The sequence below is a fragment of the Diceros bicornis genome, chromosome X (assembly GCF_020826845.1).
Source record: "Diceros bicornis minor isolate mBicDic1 chromosome X, mDicBic1.mat.cur, whole genome shotgun sequence".
In the NCBI taxonomy this organism is placed as follows: Eukaryota; Metazoa; Chordata; class Mammalia; order Perissodactyla; family Rhinocerotidae; genus Diceros; species Diceros bicornis.
In genome coordinates, this window is record NC_080781.1 from 102,392,012 (window position 1) to 102,410,245 (window position 18,234).

General features: G+C 34.6%; 1 protein-coding gene across 1 annotated transcript in view; it reads right to left on the bottom strand.

Annotated features, from left to right (window-relative positions):
- Positions 1–18,234, bottom strand: part of AMMECR1 (AMMECR nuclear protein 1) — a 102,506-nt gene that overhangs the window by 45,626 nt on the left and 38,646 nt on the right. Inside the window, exon 2 of the mRNA XM_058536506.1 lies at positions 6,739–6,849. Coding sequence (XP_058392489.1) covers positions 6,739–6,849 — 111 coding nt within the window. The remainder of the gene's footprint in view (positions 1–6,738; positions 6,850–18,234) is intronic.

Genomic DNA, 18,234 nt, shown 5'->3' on the forward strand with positions numbered 1-18,234 from the left:
TATTAACTTTTAATTTTCTTCATTTGTTAAGCATCAGGGCTACAATCCAACTGGCTCTAGCTACTCTTTGGTGAAGCGTGTCTGTGTGTGCGCGCGCGCACACACACTCTTTTAAGTGTACTCTATTTCTGAGGTTTTTATTTTTTCCCATAGCAACTTCATTTTCCCCTTCAAAATAAGTGTTAGTAATCTCTCAAAATACCCAATACCTTGTATGTGGTCACTTTGATAATAGCAATTTATACACATCCCTGTAATTTGGACTTTTTTTGTCCAGGTAGGATAAAAACAAACCAAAAAGTGGTATAAAGTGTTTTGCTTTTACTTAAAGTGAACTAGGGATGGACCAAATGAAATAATTTCATAAATTGCTTTAAATACATTTCTGCTTTTATTACAGACGTAGAGTATCTGTTCATCCAGTATCACTTCCTCTGCCTCTTTGGCAAAAACCACTTTCTACCTAGGACTATAATTATTTTTATAACTTATCTCTTCTACTATATTATAAACTCCTACGGCAAAATTTAGACCAGATTTGCAGGGTGAACTGTTTAAACATGATTAAAGGGGGAAATAGCAGCCTCCTAGAAGCAAAAGGGTAAAGTTTATAGATAGATGTAAGAATAGAGTCTATTTCTTGTAGTTTATCCTCTCCTAATGAAACGGAATAACCAAGAGCTCTGACACCACAAAAGCCCATTTTCTGATTCTCTCACACCTTCACCTTTTTACAGATGGCTTTTTCTGCTTTTCTACCCAAAGGTATTGTGCCTGTGGCTCTTAATCAAAGCAGCATGGGGATTCCAACTGGAGACTCTGAAGATCTGAAAGATGTGATAAGGAATTAGAATCTGATATATTCACTACACTTAATTTCTGTGGTAGTAGGTGCTATATGAATTCAGATAATTCTCTATAACTCAGGAGCCATTACCCATACTTGGAATGGTTCTTACTCTTTAGTTTCTCTTTCCACATTCTGCTGGCCATTTTTTGGACACATCTCTGCACATTAGCACAACCATGGGATAATGAAGGAGTGCATTAAACTAGCAGTTAAAATGAAGATTCCAGATTTCAACAGATTATAGTTAGCCGTGCTATCCTATGGATGATTCTGAGTAAGGGGCATATAACAATCTAGGTTCCAAACTATACCTTAAATTAAATGCTTATAAAATCTGACACTTAATTTCTCATTTGGTAATTTATACACTGAAACTAACAAATTAGGTATAAGTTTTAGGACTCGGGCCCTCCTGCATTTTGTGAAAAAGCAACAAAATGTAGATTGTAAATTAATTAATTTTGCATACCCTTTTTGATATATCAAATTTATTTCTCCAAAAAGCATATTTTAGCCAGGAGTCTTACCACAGACACTTGCCAAAAAATAGTCTGGCCTTAACATCTCCAGAATGAGCTTCCATGACAATAGTGTACAATCAGAAGTGAATCATGTACAGCTTTTCTTTTCATAAGAAAAATCAATCTGGGAGATGCTACCCTGAGGACTATTACTAAATGAGGAGGGGGGGAGCTTGTTTAAACTAATTATTCACAATGAGCCAAGTCTAGTTACCTAAAATAATCAAGAATATGAATGATCACAAAATAGTCCACCCTGAGGGGGAAAATATAATTACACTGTTTACAATGGTTTTAAACTCATACTGCTTTAGAAAAATGCCAGATTACAACACCAAAATATGAAAGCAAATTTGGTTTACAACGAATCTAGTCACCCAGAAGTACCCAATCTAGCCAGGACCTTTGAAAGTAATAAAGTAGGTCTGTTAGCTATTTCCAATATCTCAAAAAGCCTAATAGTAAGTGAACATTTGTAACATGCAAACAATGTCTCTCTCATCCTCTCTTTCTCTCTCTCACACACACACACACCCCTCACACAAAACAAAACAAAACACTTCACCTTTTGTGTGGTCTCCCTGTTCCCTAGAAAGGAACAAACTTCTGTTGCTAATTTCTCAGAATTAAGCAGTGCAACAAAGTAGCATAGTTCAGAATCAATCTCCAGACACTGCCGGCACTGGCATAATTACTTCATTGCCAAGAGGTCTAAGTATAACAAAGTAAATAATAAGAAAAGATAGTCTTTTAAGTGTGATGATACACCACATTCCTGTTTTACAAAATAAGAACACATCTATTAATCACTTACATATTCTAGAAAAACTACTACCAACTTGAATTTACATAAAGAAAAGACCTACACTTTGCTGGACAATTTATTAGCCAAAATGTTAAAGAATCTTCTTTGACTAAGATGTTTGTGCTCATCTATATTAGTCATTATTTTGTTCTCTATAAAAGTATATAAAGTACTAAAAGAGAGGAAATAAATTTCTCTGCTTTCTAATATATAAAAGCCATAAATGCAAGTAGCTTGATAAAAACTAGAAATTCTTCTTCTTCAATTGGGAAAAAGAATGTTTCTACATTGAAGTTTTGACCACTAATAAATACAGTAATCTGTGGACTTTAATTTGTCACCATGAATACACTTCTACCAATAATTCTGTGCTCTCCCTCCTACTTCTTATTTGCTATAGTCTTTCCTGCTTTTACCCAGAGTCTCCAAGGACAAGGAAAGAAGAGTCTATTTAATATTTCTATGTTGTAATTCTCACAGTTTTCTTGCTATCTACACAGAAACTATGCATTTTTACAATTGGGAGGAAATCCTCAGGCTATTTATAATGTTTTATTTCAGTCTGAAATCAAAATTTCAATTAGGAGAATGTACAACTTGACTATGACAAGTATTTAAATTTTAAAGCAACATGTTTATAAATAAAAACTTAATCCAGGATAGACATTTAAAAAGTACCTGGTCATTTTTTAGATTTAGGTTTTACAGATTAAGAGACTTCAAACAAACTAGATCATTGTCTTCTATAAAACTGTTAGCTTTTTAAAAGAAAAAAGGGTACTCAAACAGATACTTGTACACCCATTTCATGGCAGCATTATTTGCAATGGCCAAAAGGTGGAAGTCACCCAAGTGTCCACAGATGGATGAGTGGTAGGCACACAGAGTGGAATATTATTCAGCCTTAAAAGGGAAGGAAATTCTGATACATGCTACATGTGGATGAACCTTGAAGACATTATGCTAAGTGAAATAAGTCAGTCACAAAAAGACAAATACTGTATGATTCCACTTATATGAGATACCTAGAAGAGTCATATTCATAGAGACAAAGTAGAATGATGGTTGCCAGGTGCTGGGGAGGGAGGCATAAGGAGTTAGTGTTTAGTGGGTGCAGAGTTTCAGTTGGGGAAGATGAAAGAATTCTGGAGATGAATGGTGGTGATGGTTGCATATCAATGTCAATGTACTTAAGGCTACAGGACTGTACATTGAAAATTGGTTACAATGGTAAATTTCATGTTATGTATATTTTACAATAAAAAAATAAAAGGTATAGCTGAGTAACATTCTGAAAACTAAACAAGTCTATCACAGACGAAGAGAGTGAAAAACCAGATATTCTATTTTTTTAAAAAAAGACACCTATACCTGGTGAGTCTTTAATTTCACTGTTTATTTTTTGTTTTACGTCCTCCCTTTCCCTTTTATCCCCAACCCCCAAGTTAATTTGATTCCATTTGTAAATTTTGTGATTTATGGGTTTTTAAGATTGGAAGACCAGACTCCAAGAATCACCAATTGTTATGTTAAGGAAAACTGTATTCTTCTCGAAGTCTAGTCCATTACTTACATGTAGCCAAAGAATACAATTTCATAGCATACAGTAGTATACTTTTGTAATAAGCATTATCCTTTTCTACAATATTAATCCAAGTCAATTTTCTTCTGACTAGTCTATACAACCCTGAGTTATATACTTTTTATAATCTCATCTACGGATTTTCCAGAATTTAAAATAATGCTCCAAAATTTCAATCTTAACTACTAACTAGAATTTTTGAAGAATTATTATTGATCCATAATTTATACAATTTCTAGTGACCTGCTTTCAAGTTCATTTTTTCCGTGATAAAGCTGCAAAACAAATTCTCAGGAAAATTTATTTTGTCTTATCTTAAGTATAGTAGTTAAGAGCTGGACTTTGTAGGCAGGTGGACTGGTTTTGAATCCTAGTTCTACCACTTACTAGATGTGAGTGGGTAAATTACTTAAATTCTGTAAATCTCAGTTTCCTCATTTTCAAAATGTGGATATTAATACCTAAGAGTTGTTGTGAGGACCATGCATATAAACTCCTCTGCAGTGTCTGACATGCAGTAAGTTCTTAATAAATGGTAGGTATTAATAATAATAACAACAACAACAGCACGTAGAAATGATAAGTGCCCTGTTGGACTGAAATACAGTATATTGCAACTTTTTTAAATGACTCGACTGTTTTGACTCTCAAATGAATTGAGAAAAAAGAGCAACTGTATATCGTAAGACTTGTTTTCTTTTGTTCATCTTTTCCAAATAACTTCATTCTTATTATCATATTGAGCCAAGCAAATTAAGCCAAACAAAAATGAGAAGACCAGGTATGTATATATGTATATACACACACAAACACACACATCTCTCTACTGCGCTACATACAATTTCAAGAAGTTGTATAGAAACATGAGAAAAAAGTTGAAAAGTAAATAGGAAGAGCCATAGACTACAATGAGGGTAACCACATATACAAATGTAGGCAAATTTCCAAGTTCAACTATTTGAATGATTCATTCAGAATCACATTATTGTCAGAAAAAAATACCGTAATTCTTCTGTTAATTATCCTAGGAGACAGATCCACAAGACCAGAAAAGTTGGATATTTTCATCCTTTCTTATCAATGTAGGCAAAAGAATTTCATATTTTCTTTAAACAAAACCAAATCAGTACTAGTTACGACTACTAAGGATTTCTAAAGTATATAATACTTGAAACTAGGATTTCTGACACAATTTCATCAGAAAGTACAAAGGGTGTCTATACTATCAGCTCAGACTCCCCAACTATAAAGAAAAATGGAAATTTTATACAGACTTGTGTTTCTGAAAATGTGTTCCTTGGAAAACTAATGGCATAAGACACCGGGGTGGGACGATAAAAGGGTTTTCTGTAGTCAAAAAAGTTTAAGTCTGGGACATGCTGTATTCTGTATCTCTCTCTCTTAGAGATTCACAACACTATTAACATAAAAGGTTCTGAGAAGTCCTGCAGTGAGCAGAGCTATTTAAATTTGTTTAACCACTGTTTCCAAAATTTTTTTCGCCATAGAATCCTTTTTTCAAGCATTACCAAGGAACCACTATTCCTCATAACAACTTATTTTAGGAAATGTATAATAAATTGCTTTGATTAGCTATTAAAAGAGTAATTTCATATGCACCTGTCCCAAAGAGGTAGTCACTGGCAGAATTTGATAAAGTCCCAAATGAGCCCATGGTATTTCATGTCAGGAAAAAAAAAAATCTAATATGCCTAGACTAGCATTTACACTATCTTCAGCAAGCTGTAGCTATTTCCAGAATATGTGTTTTGACCCCTTTACTGCCTGTGTGTTATTTAATGGAACCCAAACACCCAATTTCTAATACCTGTGAAAATCTAAGAATGAACGTGACCCTCCAAGCCTTTGCTTTTCTTTCCGGGCAGGACTGTAAGCTAAGAAAACTCTGCAGCTGTGAGTTACATCTTCACATATAAGAATACTAAACTCAGTTACAGCATTTTATTAACTGATGCTATGAACTGCATTTATGCAATTCTAAAGTAAAATAATGAATGTTCCACAATGTTAATCCTGAAGCAAAGTAGTGATTGATTATTACTTCATTCCCCTAACATCTCTATTAAATATATAGAACAAAATATTGTAATTACTACTTTATCTACTGGAGGTTTAGCAACTTGCCCCAAGTACCAATAGTCAGCAGGGACCAATTTCTCATTGGACAGACACTGTGCATATTACAACTATAGAAACTGTATCAGATAATCACCCTGAAATATGAACAAAAATAGGAAATCCCTTTACTAATAGCTTATTATTTAAGGAATTTTCTTCTTTTGAAGTAATTTTGGAACACAATTTGCTAGAAATCTAAACGTGAACCAAAAAAATCAGATGGCGTGCTAGACAGCTTTTTGTGAGTTCAGAAATTAAGAACAAAGTCTTAACAACTATAATGAGGCATTCATCACTTTATCCTCATCTTAGATGAAACAAAATAAGTAAGCTACAATTAATTCTGAGTAAAGTGTGAATGTGAATGATTATGCTGCCAGGCTGTGGTATTACTTTCTTCCTAGGTTCTCCCTTCAATTTCAAAAGTACATAAAAGTGTAACGAAATATGTAAGATGAAACAGACATTAACAATTTTTAAAAAGCCTAACAGAGAAATCCCAATGACTTATTATGGAAATAATATTTTAGTAACTCATGGACATTTGGTCATTGATTTTCAAGTTATACAAAATAAGCTGGCCATTGAAAGAAAAAAAAACACTTCACAACATCTATGGCAGCACACATGTAATCACAGTATTTCATATTATGATAATATAAATCAATAACCTTTTACCAGAGATAAGGCAAATGGTTGAAGAGAAGAAAAAATCTGACATGAAAGGAGTCAAGAATGTTGACAATTTACTAAAGGAAAAGGAGTTAAAGTATCAGGTTCAAGTTTCATAAGTTTTTTTTTTTTTAATGTAGAAGCAGAGGTAACAAAAATTGGTCTTCACCTGGTAAGTGTGTACTCCCTGAGTCCTGAATGCAAATTCATGGCAGAAAAAGTACCTATGCATCCACGCAATCTTTTGTCTCGACCAATCTTCCATGTTACAAACAGTGGGCTGTTGGAAGATAAAAATAGGGTAAATCAATCAGTTCAACTCAAGCAAGTATTTATTGAGTATTTACTATATACAAAGTGAAGTACCTGAGCTATAAAGACCAAATGACAGGCCCTCAAGGGGTTGAGTCTAGCCCAATAGGAGTGCATTTAGCAATAACTATACCTATATTGTATTGAGTGTATCCTATATGTTAGGAAGCACAATAAATGTTTTAAACAAATTATCTATGTTAATCCTCATTAACAACTCTAGCCAGCTGATATTACTACTAGCATTCCTATTTTACAGATGAAGCAGTCCCAGAGTTAATTACATAATGAAATAGGAACTCAAATCTGGGCAATCTTGACTATAGAGCCTTAACCATCATGGCTGACTGTCTGACTCCTCATTTAAACCTCAAGTTACTGATTGATTTGTAAGTTTAGTTTAGAAAATCAGGGGAAAAATCAACAATTTCAATAAATACTTACTGAATATATTGGGGCAAAGTACTGTGAAAGGTGCTACAGGAGATACAAAGTTGCCTGAATCATAGTCGTTGCTCTCTAGGAGCCAGTACAGGAGGCAGGCATGTTCAAAGCTAACTAACAATAGGCAAAAGGAAGTAAGTGCTATAAACCATGTCCAAAATGCCATAAAATAAGCTACTGGGACAGAAGAAAATTTCATTGAGTTCGGTCATCTTCAGTTTGGCCTAGAAAAATGAGTAGGGTTCAGAGAGGCGAAGGGCAACAGCAAACATTAACAAAGGAATACTCTGAAACCAGAAAATTTATTTTAACTTTTAGATAAAATTATTGCCAATAAATATAATCTCTCAAGCATCAAATATTAAAGTATCAATTATAATAAAATGGCATCAAGAAGGTAATGTAGTTTTAAATGAAGTTCAATACAGTAGATGTCTGGGTTCTGCAGCAAACCACTGACAGCCTCGATTAATGGTTAAGTCTAAAACCAATTGTTTTCTAAATAGAAGCAACTTTATATGTCAGTTTTTATGAAATAAATTAATTTACACATTTTAGGACATTTTGTAAAAAGATTAATATCCCATAGCTAGGGATGGTTCATGTTAATATAAGCATTCACAGTATTATTGGTATACTACAATACATTTCTACTTTCTAAAAATTTAAATTTTAGGGGGACATAACATATTTCACATATTTCTTATAATATGCTGTTGAGTTAGAGAACACATTCTTTAAAGTACTCTCTAGTCAGTCATCAGCAATTGGGTGAAAAGACTTCCTGTTCAAGCACTTCAATCACCCACCTCAAACATTTAAAATATGCTGAGTTCTGACAGGTAGCCACAATGGCAGACAGGTTCCCAAATAAATAATGTATAAAAACCAGGGAGCAGAACTAAGAATTACCTTCTTCCAAGAGCCAAATGCCCAGAGACACTGAAGAAGATGACTAAAATATAAGGCCAACTTTACTGTCGATGTTAGTATTCACGTGCTGGATGACCTACACTAAAGGTACTCAAATAAAAAGCAAAAGGTAAATTCCAGGTTTTCTGCTTTCTACATCAGATGTACTAAACATCTTATAACTCGAGATAAGATTCTAATGTTCCACTTGGAAATTTTCTCTAATTGCTCTTTACTAATAGTTGATCAGGAAGACAAGAATTAGATGGAATTATTTTCTCACCAATTCTTCTATTACTCATACAAATACTAAAATTCACAAACTATCTTTAAAAATGAATCTCACCTCTTCATTTTTCACTTTCTGATTTGGTAGAATCAACGTTAGCAACCATTATATGGATAGTAAGATATCAATTCTCTCCCATAACAACGCCTATGTAAAATATCTCTACATAAGACAGGTCCCTTGGCAGATTCATAACAAAGTGAATCATACTGTAATATAATAACATGTCTTTAAAATACCATGATGGCTTCTCAATAACATAGTAAGTTGTACATTCTTTTCCTCAGTGATTTGAGTGAGAAACCTAAAAGTGTGAGTGAATACATTTTCGATCAAAAACACCAGAAATGAAAGGCATTTAAAATTACTTTACCTTCAATTCTCTTATTTATCCCTCTAAAATATATATGTATATCAATCTTACTATAATCCTATCTATTCGAGCAAACAGTCAAAATTTTTAGGGTAAATAGAAAAAGAATACCAATTAAACACTATATTATGAAATACGTTGGAGGGCATTCAAACACATAGTGGAGGAAATTATATACAGTTTCCTATTATGCTATGCTATCACTGATGAGAGGGATGATTAATTCAGGGGGTAAGGTACTAGAAGATAAGCTGCATTTTACTAGGCAGCCTGGGAGAAAAGGCACTCCATAATAAGCAAGGACATGAAGATATAAAAGTGCACAACAATTTCAGGGAACAGGAAGTAGTCTGACAGTCTTAATAACTTGCTATGGTCTCTTCCAGACTTAACATTTTATTAATTTTAGGTACTGTTGAATATGTGTTCTCAAGAACCCTCATAAGAGGTAGAGCAGATGCAGATTCTTCTGCACTCTCCCTGTTCCTTACCTGCCCCAGGCAACATCCACTTTGGGGGTTGGTATTGCGGGGAAGTATCTGTGTCAAAGATGGGAGGGATTGCTACTTGACAACCCCACTGTGTTTAGGACAGATGCCTGAAGATGGAAGAAATCAGACTTTTAGTAGACAGAATAAAACTATTCCTTCAAAATCTGGGACTCTAATTTCTTATTTACAAATGCTCATCCAACGTCTTTTACAAAGAACACATATATGGAATTTAAAAAAACCCCCAATACCTAGAAGCAACATTTAATGGGGAAAAGAACTTGGGAATTTAAGCATTTTAAAGTAGACTGAAACAGAATAAACATCACTGAGTACAAGAGATTGCATCTTGTGTTTGATAATTACTTTGTACAGGGCAATGACTATGGGAACATTCAATACATATTATCTAAAAATAGCAACAAAATTTTTTTCGTTTCCCAACACACAGAGGGAAGAAATAGGCAATTTCATTCTTAAATGTGTTATTAAAACATGTATGAGTTCCCAAAAGGACATAAGACATCAGCATAATCAGAGACAGATCAAAGTAGAAAAAGGGATTTGAGCCTGTTGACAGGAGCTTCTCAATGACAAGAAAGTAAGGAAAACAGTTCATAGTAAGACAAAGATTGAATGTTTTTGGAAAATACTTTTACCATATGGTTTGAGGCCACCTACATACATTGAAAAAAATGCTACAAATTAGAAAGGGGCTCAAAATGAAATGAAATATTAATGGAAATGTTTATCTGAGGGTAACCAGACATAGCTTTTTATGGAATTTTCCTACTTCTGAACATTTTGTACCACTATGTTCTGAGAAACCTTTGGAAGAAAGTAAACTCTCTCCATTTTTCCAAGTCTGTAGACAGGAACAGGAAGTAACCACCTAATCTAGGTGAATCCTCCCTGCCAACTGGCAGCCAATACCATCAAGTCAATAGTAGCTCTCAGGGAAATGTAGTTGCATGGAATCAGCAAAACTACAGAAAAGCAATGTAAATCTGAACAGGATACTGCCCACATCAAGTTGCCTATGCCCCTCTTTTACGACTATTCTATTGATGCAGACCAGAACAGATTAGAAATATGTTTGTGGAAGAGGGGTACAACTATGAAAAAGGTATATTTACTTAACAATATTTTACCATAAATCCTATATCCCCTGCCATACCAAGGCAAAAACAGAGGTTAAAGAATAGCCTTAGACATTTGCAAGTCCCAACTCAGGCAATTTGCTCTTCTTTAGAATTAGATTCTTTAGAATGAGATTTGTAAGTGGTAACATTAACAATATAATATCAGTCCCCATAAATACATTACTAATTACTATAACAGCGGTATTCAGCAAGGTTATTTATACTGTAGGTAGATAAAGGAAAAGAGAAGCCCTCTGGCTTGGTTGTTTTCTTCTGCCATCAAATAATGATTGCTTCTCAACTGTACTCAGGTTCCTCAGCAACTTGGCTCAAAAATCTAACTGTATTACTCATAACATCCAACTCAATACCATAATTCCCCAGGATCTAGAATCTCAGAGAAAAACAGAAACGGTGGAGTTGTCCTTCCACCTCCAGGTTAAAACCTTTCATGTCCTATTTCTACACAAAGAAGCTATATATCTCATTCCCAGATTATATAAATTACAGATTCAATTTGTAAAAATGTACTCAATATGGTTAAATCCTGTATTAGTCTGCTCGAGCTGCCATAACAAAATACCACAGACTAGGTGGCTTAAACAACAGAAATTTATTTTCTCACAGTTCTAGAGGCTGGAAAGTCCAAGATCAAGGTTCCAGTAGGGTTCTGTTTCTAGTGAGAGCTCTCTTCCTGGCTTGTAGATGGCTGCTTTGTCCTCACATGGCCTTTCCTCTGAGCTTTCAGAATGAGAGAGCATGCACAAAGCTCTCTAATATCTCTTCTTATAAAGACACTAATCCTATTGGATCAGAGCCTCATCCTTATGACCTCATTTAATCTTAATTACCTCATTATAGGCCCTATCTCCAAATACAGTCACATTGGAGGTTAGGGTGTCCACATATGAATTTTGTGGGGACACAATTCATCCACAGCAAATCCCTAACAAAAACTTTAGCACACAGTTCAAAGTTCATATAATAAGGTATCTAAGGTTATTAGCTAAAAGAGCTTTTAAGAGATTATCTATTTCCTCTTCATTTTACAGGTGAAAAACAAAAAGTGATCCAGGGAGACTAAGTGCAGAGTCACCAAACTTATTAGTTCTCCAATTTTCTTACTACCAATTTAATTTTTTCCCCAGTACAGGACAAAGAAAATTGTGAGTAGCAAACCGAGATACCTTCTAAAATACCAGAGAATAGGAAAATCCCATGAATACTACACAGTACCACACAGGTGAGCATAAGCATAAATCTCCTTCTCCTCCTCCTCCTCCCAGGAGGGGAGAGAATTAGCTGAGAAGATACCAGAACAAACTGGAAATGCTGGATCAGCCTAGAAACACTAGACCCAATTTACAAGCTTCTATACTACTCCCATTTAGAAGCCCATAGCAAAACCTACCATTTTATCTTTGATGGCCTCCCAACACCCTCTCCTTTTTTTTTTTAAATTATTTTATTGAGGTCATATTGGCTTATAACAGTGTGTAAATTTCAGGTGCACATTATTATATATCAGTTTCTATATAGACTGCATCATGTTCACTGCCAATAGGCTCAATTTTATCCATCACCATACACATGTGCCCCTTTATCCCTTTTACACTCCCCTCACCCCCTTCCCCTCTGGTAGCCACAAATCTGTTCTGTTTATCTATGTGTCTGTTTATCTTTCACATGAGTGAAATCATACAGTATTTGTCTTTCTCTGTCTGACTTACTTCACTTAGCCTAATACCCTCAAGGTCCATCCATGTTGTCTCAAATGGCACGATTTTGTCTTTTTTATGGCTGAGTAGTATTCCATTGTGTGTGTGCGTGTGTGTGTGTGTGTATCACATCTTCTTTATCCATTCATCCAACAACCTTTCTGATTCCCTCTCAACTTTCTTGCTTCATTTTTCCTGTTGTCTAGCCAGTCTTCATCAAACTTAGGTGTCCTAACTAATAGCTACAAATTTCCGCCACATTGAAAATTCCATTCACCATTGGTTAACAACTATTTAGCTAGGTATATATCTGAATGTTTAAGTAATTCATATTACTTAATGAGGCTTTTTAAATGAATGAATCATTAATGAATGAATGAGGCTTAACTCTTCCAGATAATTTGAAATTCAAATTGATAGGAAGCCCTGAAATAAGAGGAATAGGAGAGGGTAAACGCGGGGGTGGGGAGAAGGTAAGGTTTTCAATGCATTTCTCATCCATACCAATCCTTTACTGCAGACAGGGAAAATACACTAAATCACCATTATAGCCTTATACCATACTCCCTTCTCTAACCTTTGTAAATAGCCTGCATCCCACGGGGCTCAGGAAAATAAGCAGATACTGCTTAAACAGACAGCAAGGGTTAGTATAGAAGACCACAAATATCTGAAAGTGGGAATCAGGAATTACCAGTCTTTCAGTACTTTGCCTGGTGTTCCTAGAAATTCTATCATAGCAGCATTATATTCTTTTTTCCCCATTTTTATAATGTTAATTTAACTGGCAAATGCCAGAGGAAGAGAGGTAGTCTAAAGTCTTACAGATGATTGGGAAGGTTGAAAAGTGTGTGTCTTGTAAATAAAGGGAAATCACCACCAACACACAACCAGCCAAATCACAAACATACTTTAAAGGATTAGCTTGATTCTGTCAATTTTTGAACTGAAAGAACCATTTCTTCCTTTTAGCAAGATCAAATCAACACTTTTCAGTAAACTTTTAAAAAATTTCAGTCTCAGACTTGATACAGTGAGATAGTCTGTCTTATTGTTTTTTAGAGTCTCAAATTAAATGAGGAAGACTACCTGAATTGGGAAAAAAATTCTGTATTTGCACATATTTTCTTAGTTTACACTGTGGTGGGTATTAAATTTAATATACGGTAGCATTTTAAGGATGAAATAGCTAAGTGGTTTGTTTCTGGTCAAACCACAAATCTTTATTATCTGAAAATCTAACTCATAAAATAAATTTTAAATGACAAATTGCTATAGATTTTCCGAAACGAAATAATTTCTATTTGGAATTCCTATTCTGAAACCATTTGTTCAAAGAGGTTTAAGGTTTGAGACTCAGTCTTTACTATGAAAAGAATTAATTATTTTAATATAAAACAGGCCAGGCAAAAAACGGTGACCTTCTACTGAAGTCTTAAGATTTCTAAACTCAATATAAGCAAAATTAAGAGAACTAGGAGAACTAGATCCAGGGATTTTAGAATGACTATTGATTGATACAGTCAACTCACTTTCTTATGCCATTAAAAACTTTTATGGAACTGTGTTTTGGCACTTCCATTTGACTCTTTGTATGCTGGATGGTCAGGGAATTCACAACATTTAAACAAAACAATGAAAACAACTAAGGGATTTTTTTGTTTGTTTTGATTTGCTTTTTGTACCTATATCTTACCTTCCCAGCTAATGAGCTATCTTCTACCATCTTGTCTTATCCTCAGAACCCACTCAATCACCAGAAAGAGTAGCTGGGAAATAAATATGCTGATTGATTTAAATACTAATACAAAAAGAGCTGGAAAGTTATCCAGCTTCTTCATTCTAGATTTTTATATTGTTTCCCATTCCAAGGAGATCCAATGTAATGTGCCAGCTTAATAAGTAAGATCAGCAATAAAATTGTGATATATTTCTTTTTCACATGTTTTCTGGGTTTAGAAAGGTAACTGTCTTGATTTTAAGGTCCTTGTATTGGATTACTTGCTCCTTTGGGAGAAAGGAGCTGGATAGCCTCAGCTTTGTAGCAGGAATTCGGCAAGCCCTTCTCATTTCAGGGGGAAGAAGAAAGGCAGCATCTAGGGGCAAAGTACTCAACTGAGACCATATTTTGTATCAGGGCTGCTTATCTTGCCTTTGCTTTTTTTTCCTCCCCCTCCTCTTTTACCTCTCAGAAAACAGTTCAACCTCTCAAGAACCTCTACTATGAAATATCCAGGAGATTGAGGGGTTTTTTTGGCATGGAATTGACATCTTCACCTCCAAAGTGCTTCTTTTTAAAAATCGACTTTATTAAAGTATAATTTATATAACAATAAAAGTGCCTGTTTTAAATGTAAAAGTCAATAAATTTTGACAAATGTATACATACATGTAACCTAAACCACAATCAAGGTAGAGAACATTTCCATCGTCCCAAAGAGTTCCCTCATGCCTCTCTGCAATCAATCTCCTCCCCACACTCCTGACCCTGGCAAACACTAACCGGCTTTGGGTCACTACAGTTTTGCCTTTTCTAGAACTTCATGTAAATGGAATCACCCAATATGTAGTCTTTTGTTGTCTAGCTTCTTTCACTTAGAATAATGCTTTTAATATTCATGCATATTGTTTGGTCTTTTTTATTGTTGAGTAGTATTCCATTGAATGGATACGCCACAACTTGTGTATCTACTCACCCACCGATGACTATTTGGATTGCTTCCACTTTGGGGCTATTATAAATAAAGCTTCTATGATAATATTTGCATTTAAGTTTTTGTGTGAACATAAGTTTTCATTCTTCTTAGGTAACTACTTACAAAGAGAATTGCTGAGCTATGAGTAGGTGTATGTTTAACTTTATAAGAAACTGCCAACCTATTTTCCAATTGGCTGTACCAATTTCCAGTGGCTGTACTGATTACATTTCTACCAGCATTGCCTGAGTGTGCCAGCTGCTCCACATCCTAACCAACATCTGGTATTGTCTTTTTTTTTTAATTCAAATTAACGTGTAGGGGTATCTCACTGCGGTTTTAATTTGCAGCTCTCTGATAACTAAGGATATTGAGCAACTCTTCAAGTGCTTAATATTTATTCAGATACCTTCTTTTGGGAAGTACTTGTTCAACTCGTTTACTCATTTCTAAATTGGATCGTTTGTATCCTTTTTATTGAGTTGTAGGCTTTTAAAAAATATATTCTGGGGGCCAGCCAGTGGCGTGCTTGGGTTTGTCCACTCCGCTTCGCTGCCCAGGGTTCGCGGTTTCGGATCCCGGGTGCGGACCTGTGCACTGCTTATTGGGCCATGCTGTGGCAGCGTCCCACAAATAAAGTAGACGAAGATGGGCATGGATGTTAGCCCACAGCCAACCTTCCTCAGCAAAAAGAGGAGGACTGGCAACAGATGTTAGCTCAGGGCTAATCTTCCTCACCAAAATATCAAGTACAAGTAAAAAATATATTCTGGATTCCAATCTTTAATTACATACACGTATTGCAAATATTTTCCTAGTCTGTGGTTTGTCTATTTTCTCAGTGGTATCTTTTGAAGAGTATACACTTTTGATTTTGATGAAGTTTAATCTTATGAATTTTCCTTTTCTGTTTCACGTTTTTGAGTCCAATAGAAGGAAAGGTCCAAAGGTCCGTATGCAAAGTTCAAGAAGATTTTTCCCAGTTCTCTTCCAGAAGATTTATAATTTTAGCTTTTACGTTTAGGTTTATGATCCGTTATGAGTTACTTTTTGTGTATACTGTGAGGTAAAGGTTGAGGTTCATTTGTTTTGTTAATATTTGGTGATGTAGTTTTGTGTGTATGTACTTAAGGAATATTGGTCTGTGGTTTTCTTGTAATATCTTTGTCAGTTTTTGGTCTCATACTGATGCCAGCCTCAGAATGATTTGAGAAGAATTCTATCCTCCTCTATTTAGAAGTTTGGTTTATTTGTTCCTTAAATATTTGATAGAATCTACCACTGAAGTCATTGGAGTTTAAATTTTAATTACGGGATGAATTTTAATTACGAATTTAATTTCTTTAACAAATATAATGCTATACAGTTCTTTTTAGTCAATTTTGGTAATTTGTGTCTTTCAAAGAATTCTTCCATTTAAGTTGTAGAATTTATTGGCATAAAGTTATTCACAACATTCCCTTTTTATCCTTTTCACGTCTGTAGGATCTGTAATGATGTCCATTCTTTCCTTCATGATATTGGTAATTTGTGTTAATTTGTATCTTTTCTCCCTTTTTTATCTTTATCAGTCTAGCTATAGGTTAGCAATTTTATTGATCTTTTCAAAGAGCTGGCTATTGGTTTCATTGATTTTTCTCTATTGTTCATTTTCTATTTTATTGATTTCTACTCTTCTATATTTGATTCCTCTTACTTATTTGAAGTTTAATTTGCTCTTCATTTTCTTGCTTCTTAAGGTGGAATCTTAGATTGTTGATTTTAGATTTTCCTTATTTCAAAGCTATAAATTTTTCCCTCTAAGTACTATGTTAGTTGCAGCCCACAAATTTTAATATGTTGTTTTCATTATGATTTAGTTCAAAATATTTTCTAATTTCCCTTATAATTTCTGATTCATGATTTATTTAGAGATATACTGTCTACTTTCCTAATATTCGAGAATTTTCCAGATATTTGTTTGTTATTAATTTCTAATTTAATTCCATTTTGGTCAGAGAGCATACTTTGTACTATTTCAGTTCTTCTGATACATTCAGGCTTGGTTTATGGCCCAGAATGTGGTCTATCTTAGTGAACGCACCATGTGAATTTGAAAATAAATTGTATTCTGGTAGTGTCAGGTCCAGTGTTTTACAAATGTCAACTAGGTACAGTTGGTTGATAGTGTTGGTCAGGTTTTCTATCTCCTCACTGACCTTTTTGTCTACTTGGTCTGTCAGTTACTGAGTTAAGAGTGTTGAAATATCCAACTCTAATTGTGGTTTTGTCTGTTTATCCTTTCAGTTGTATCTGTTTATTTCTTCACGTACTTTGAGGCTCTGTTAGGAGCATACACATTTAAGATTGTTGTCTTCTTGATGAACTGACCACTTTATCATTAAGAAATATCCCCCCTTATCTCTGGTAATACTGCTTGTCCTTAAGTCTAATTTGTCTCATATTAACATAGTCACTTCAGCTTTCTTATGACTAGTGTTTGCATGATTTATCTTTTTCCATCTTTTTATTTTTAACCTATCTGTGACTTTATTCTTAAAGTGGGTTTCTTATAGGGCCGGCCCCGTGGCTTAGTGGTTAAGTGCGCGTGCTCTGCTACTGGCGGCCCAGGTTCAGATCCCAGGCGCGCAGTGACGCACCGCTTCTCCAGCTGGGCTGAGGCCGCGTCCCACATACAGAAACTAGAAGGATGTGCAGCTATGACATACAACTATCTACTGGGGCTTTGGGGGAAAAATAAATAAATAAAATTATTTTTAAAAAAAGTGGGTTTCTTATAGACAGTACATAGTTGGGTCTTGCATTTTTATGCAGCCTTTTTTAATTGGAGTACTTAGATTACTTATATTTAATGTAACTTTGATATGGTTGGGTTTAGGTCTACCCTCTTGATATTTGTTTCCTATATTTCCCATCTGTTCTCTGCTCTTCTTTTTCTGTTTTCTTTTGGATTAAATGAGTATACTTTAGTATTCATTTTTATCATCATTATTAGCTTATTAGTTGTGCCTCTTTTGGTGGTTGTTCCAGGTTGTATATGATGCATCTTTAACTTATTGCAGTTTACCTTCAAGTAATATTACATCACTATAACACATAAGGACCTTAGCAGTATACTTCCATTTCATACTCCGTCCATCCCTGGGGCTACTGTCATAACTTTTACATCTACAGAGTTTATAAATTCCATGATAGATTGTTAATTTTACTTTAAACAATTACTTAATTTTTAAAAATAAGGAAAAAGTGTTTTATATTTAACCCACACTTACCGCACTTATCTGGCAC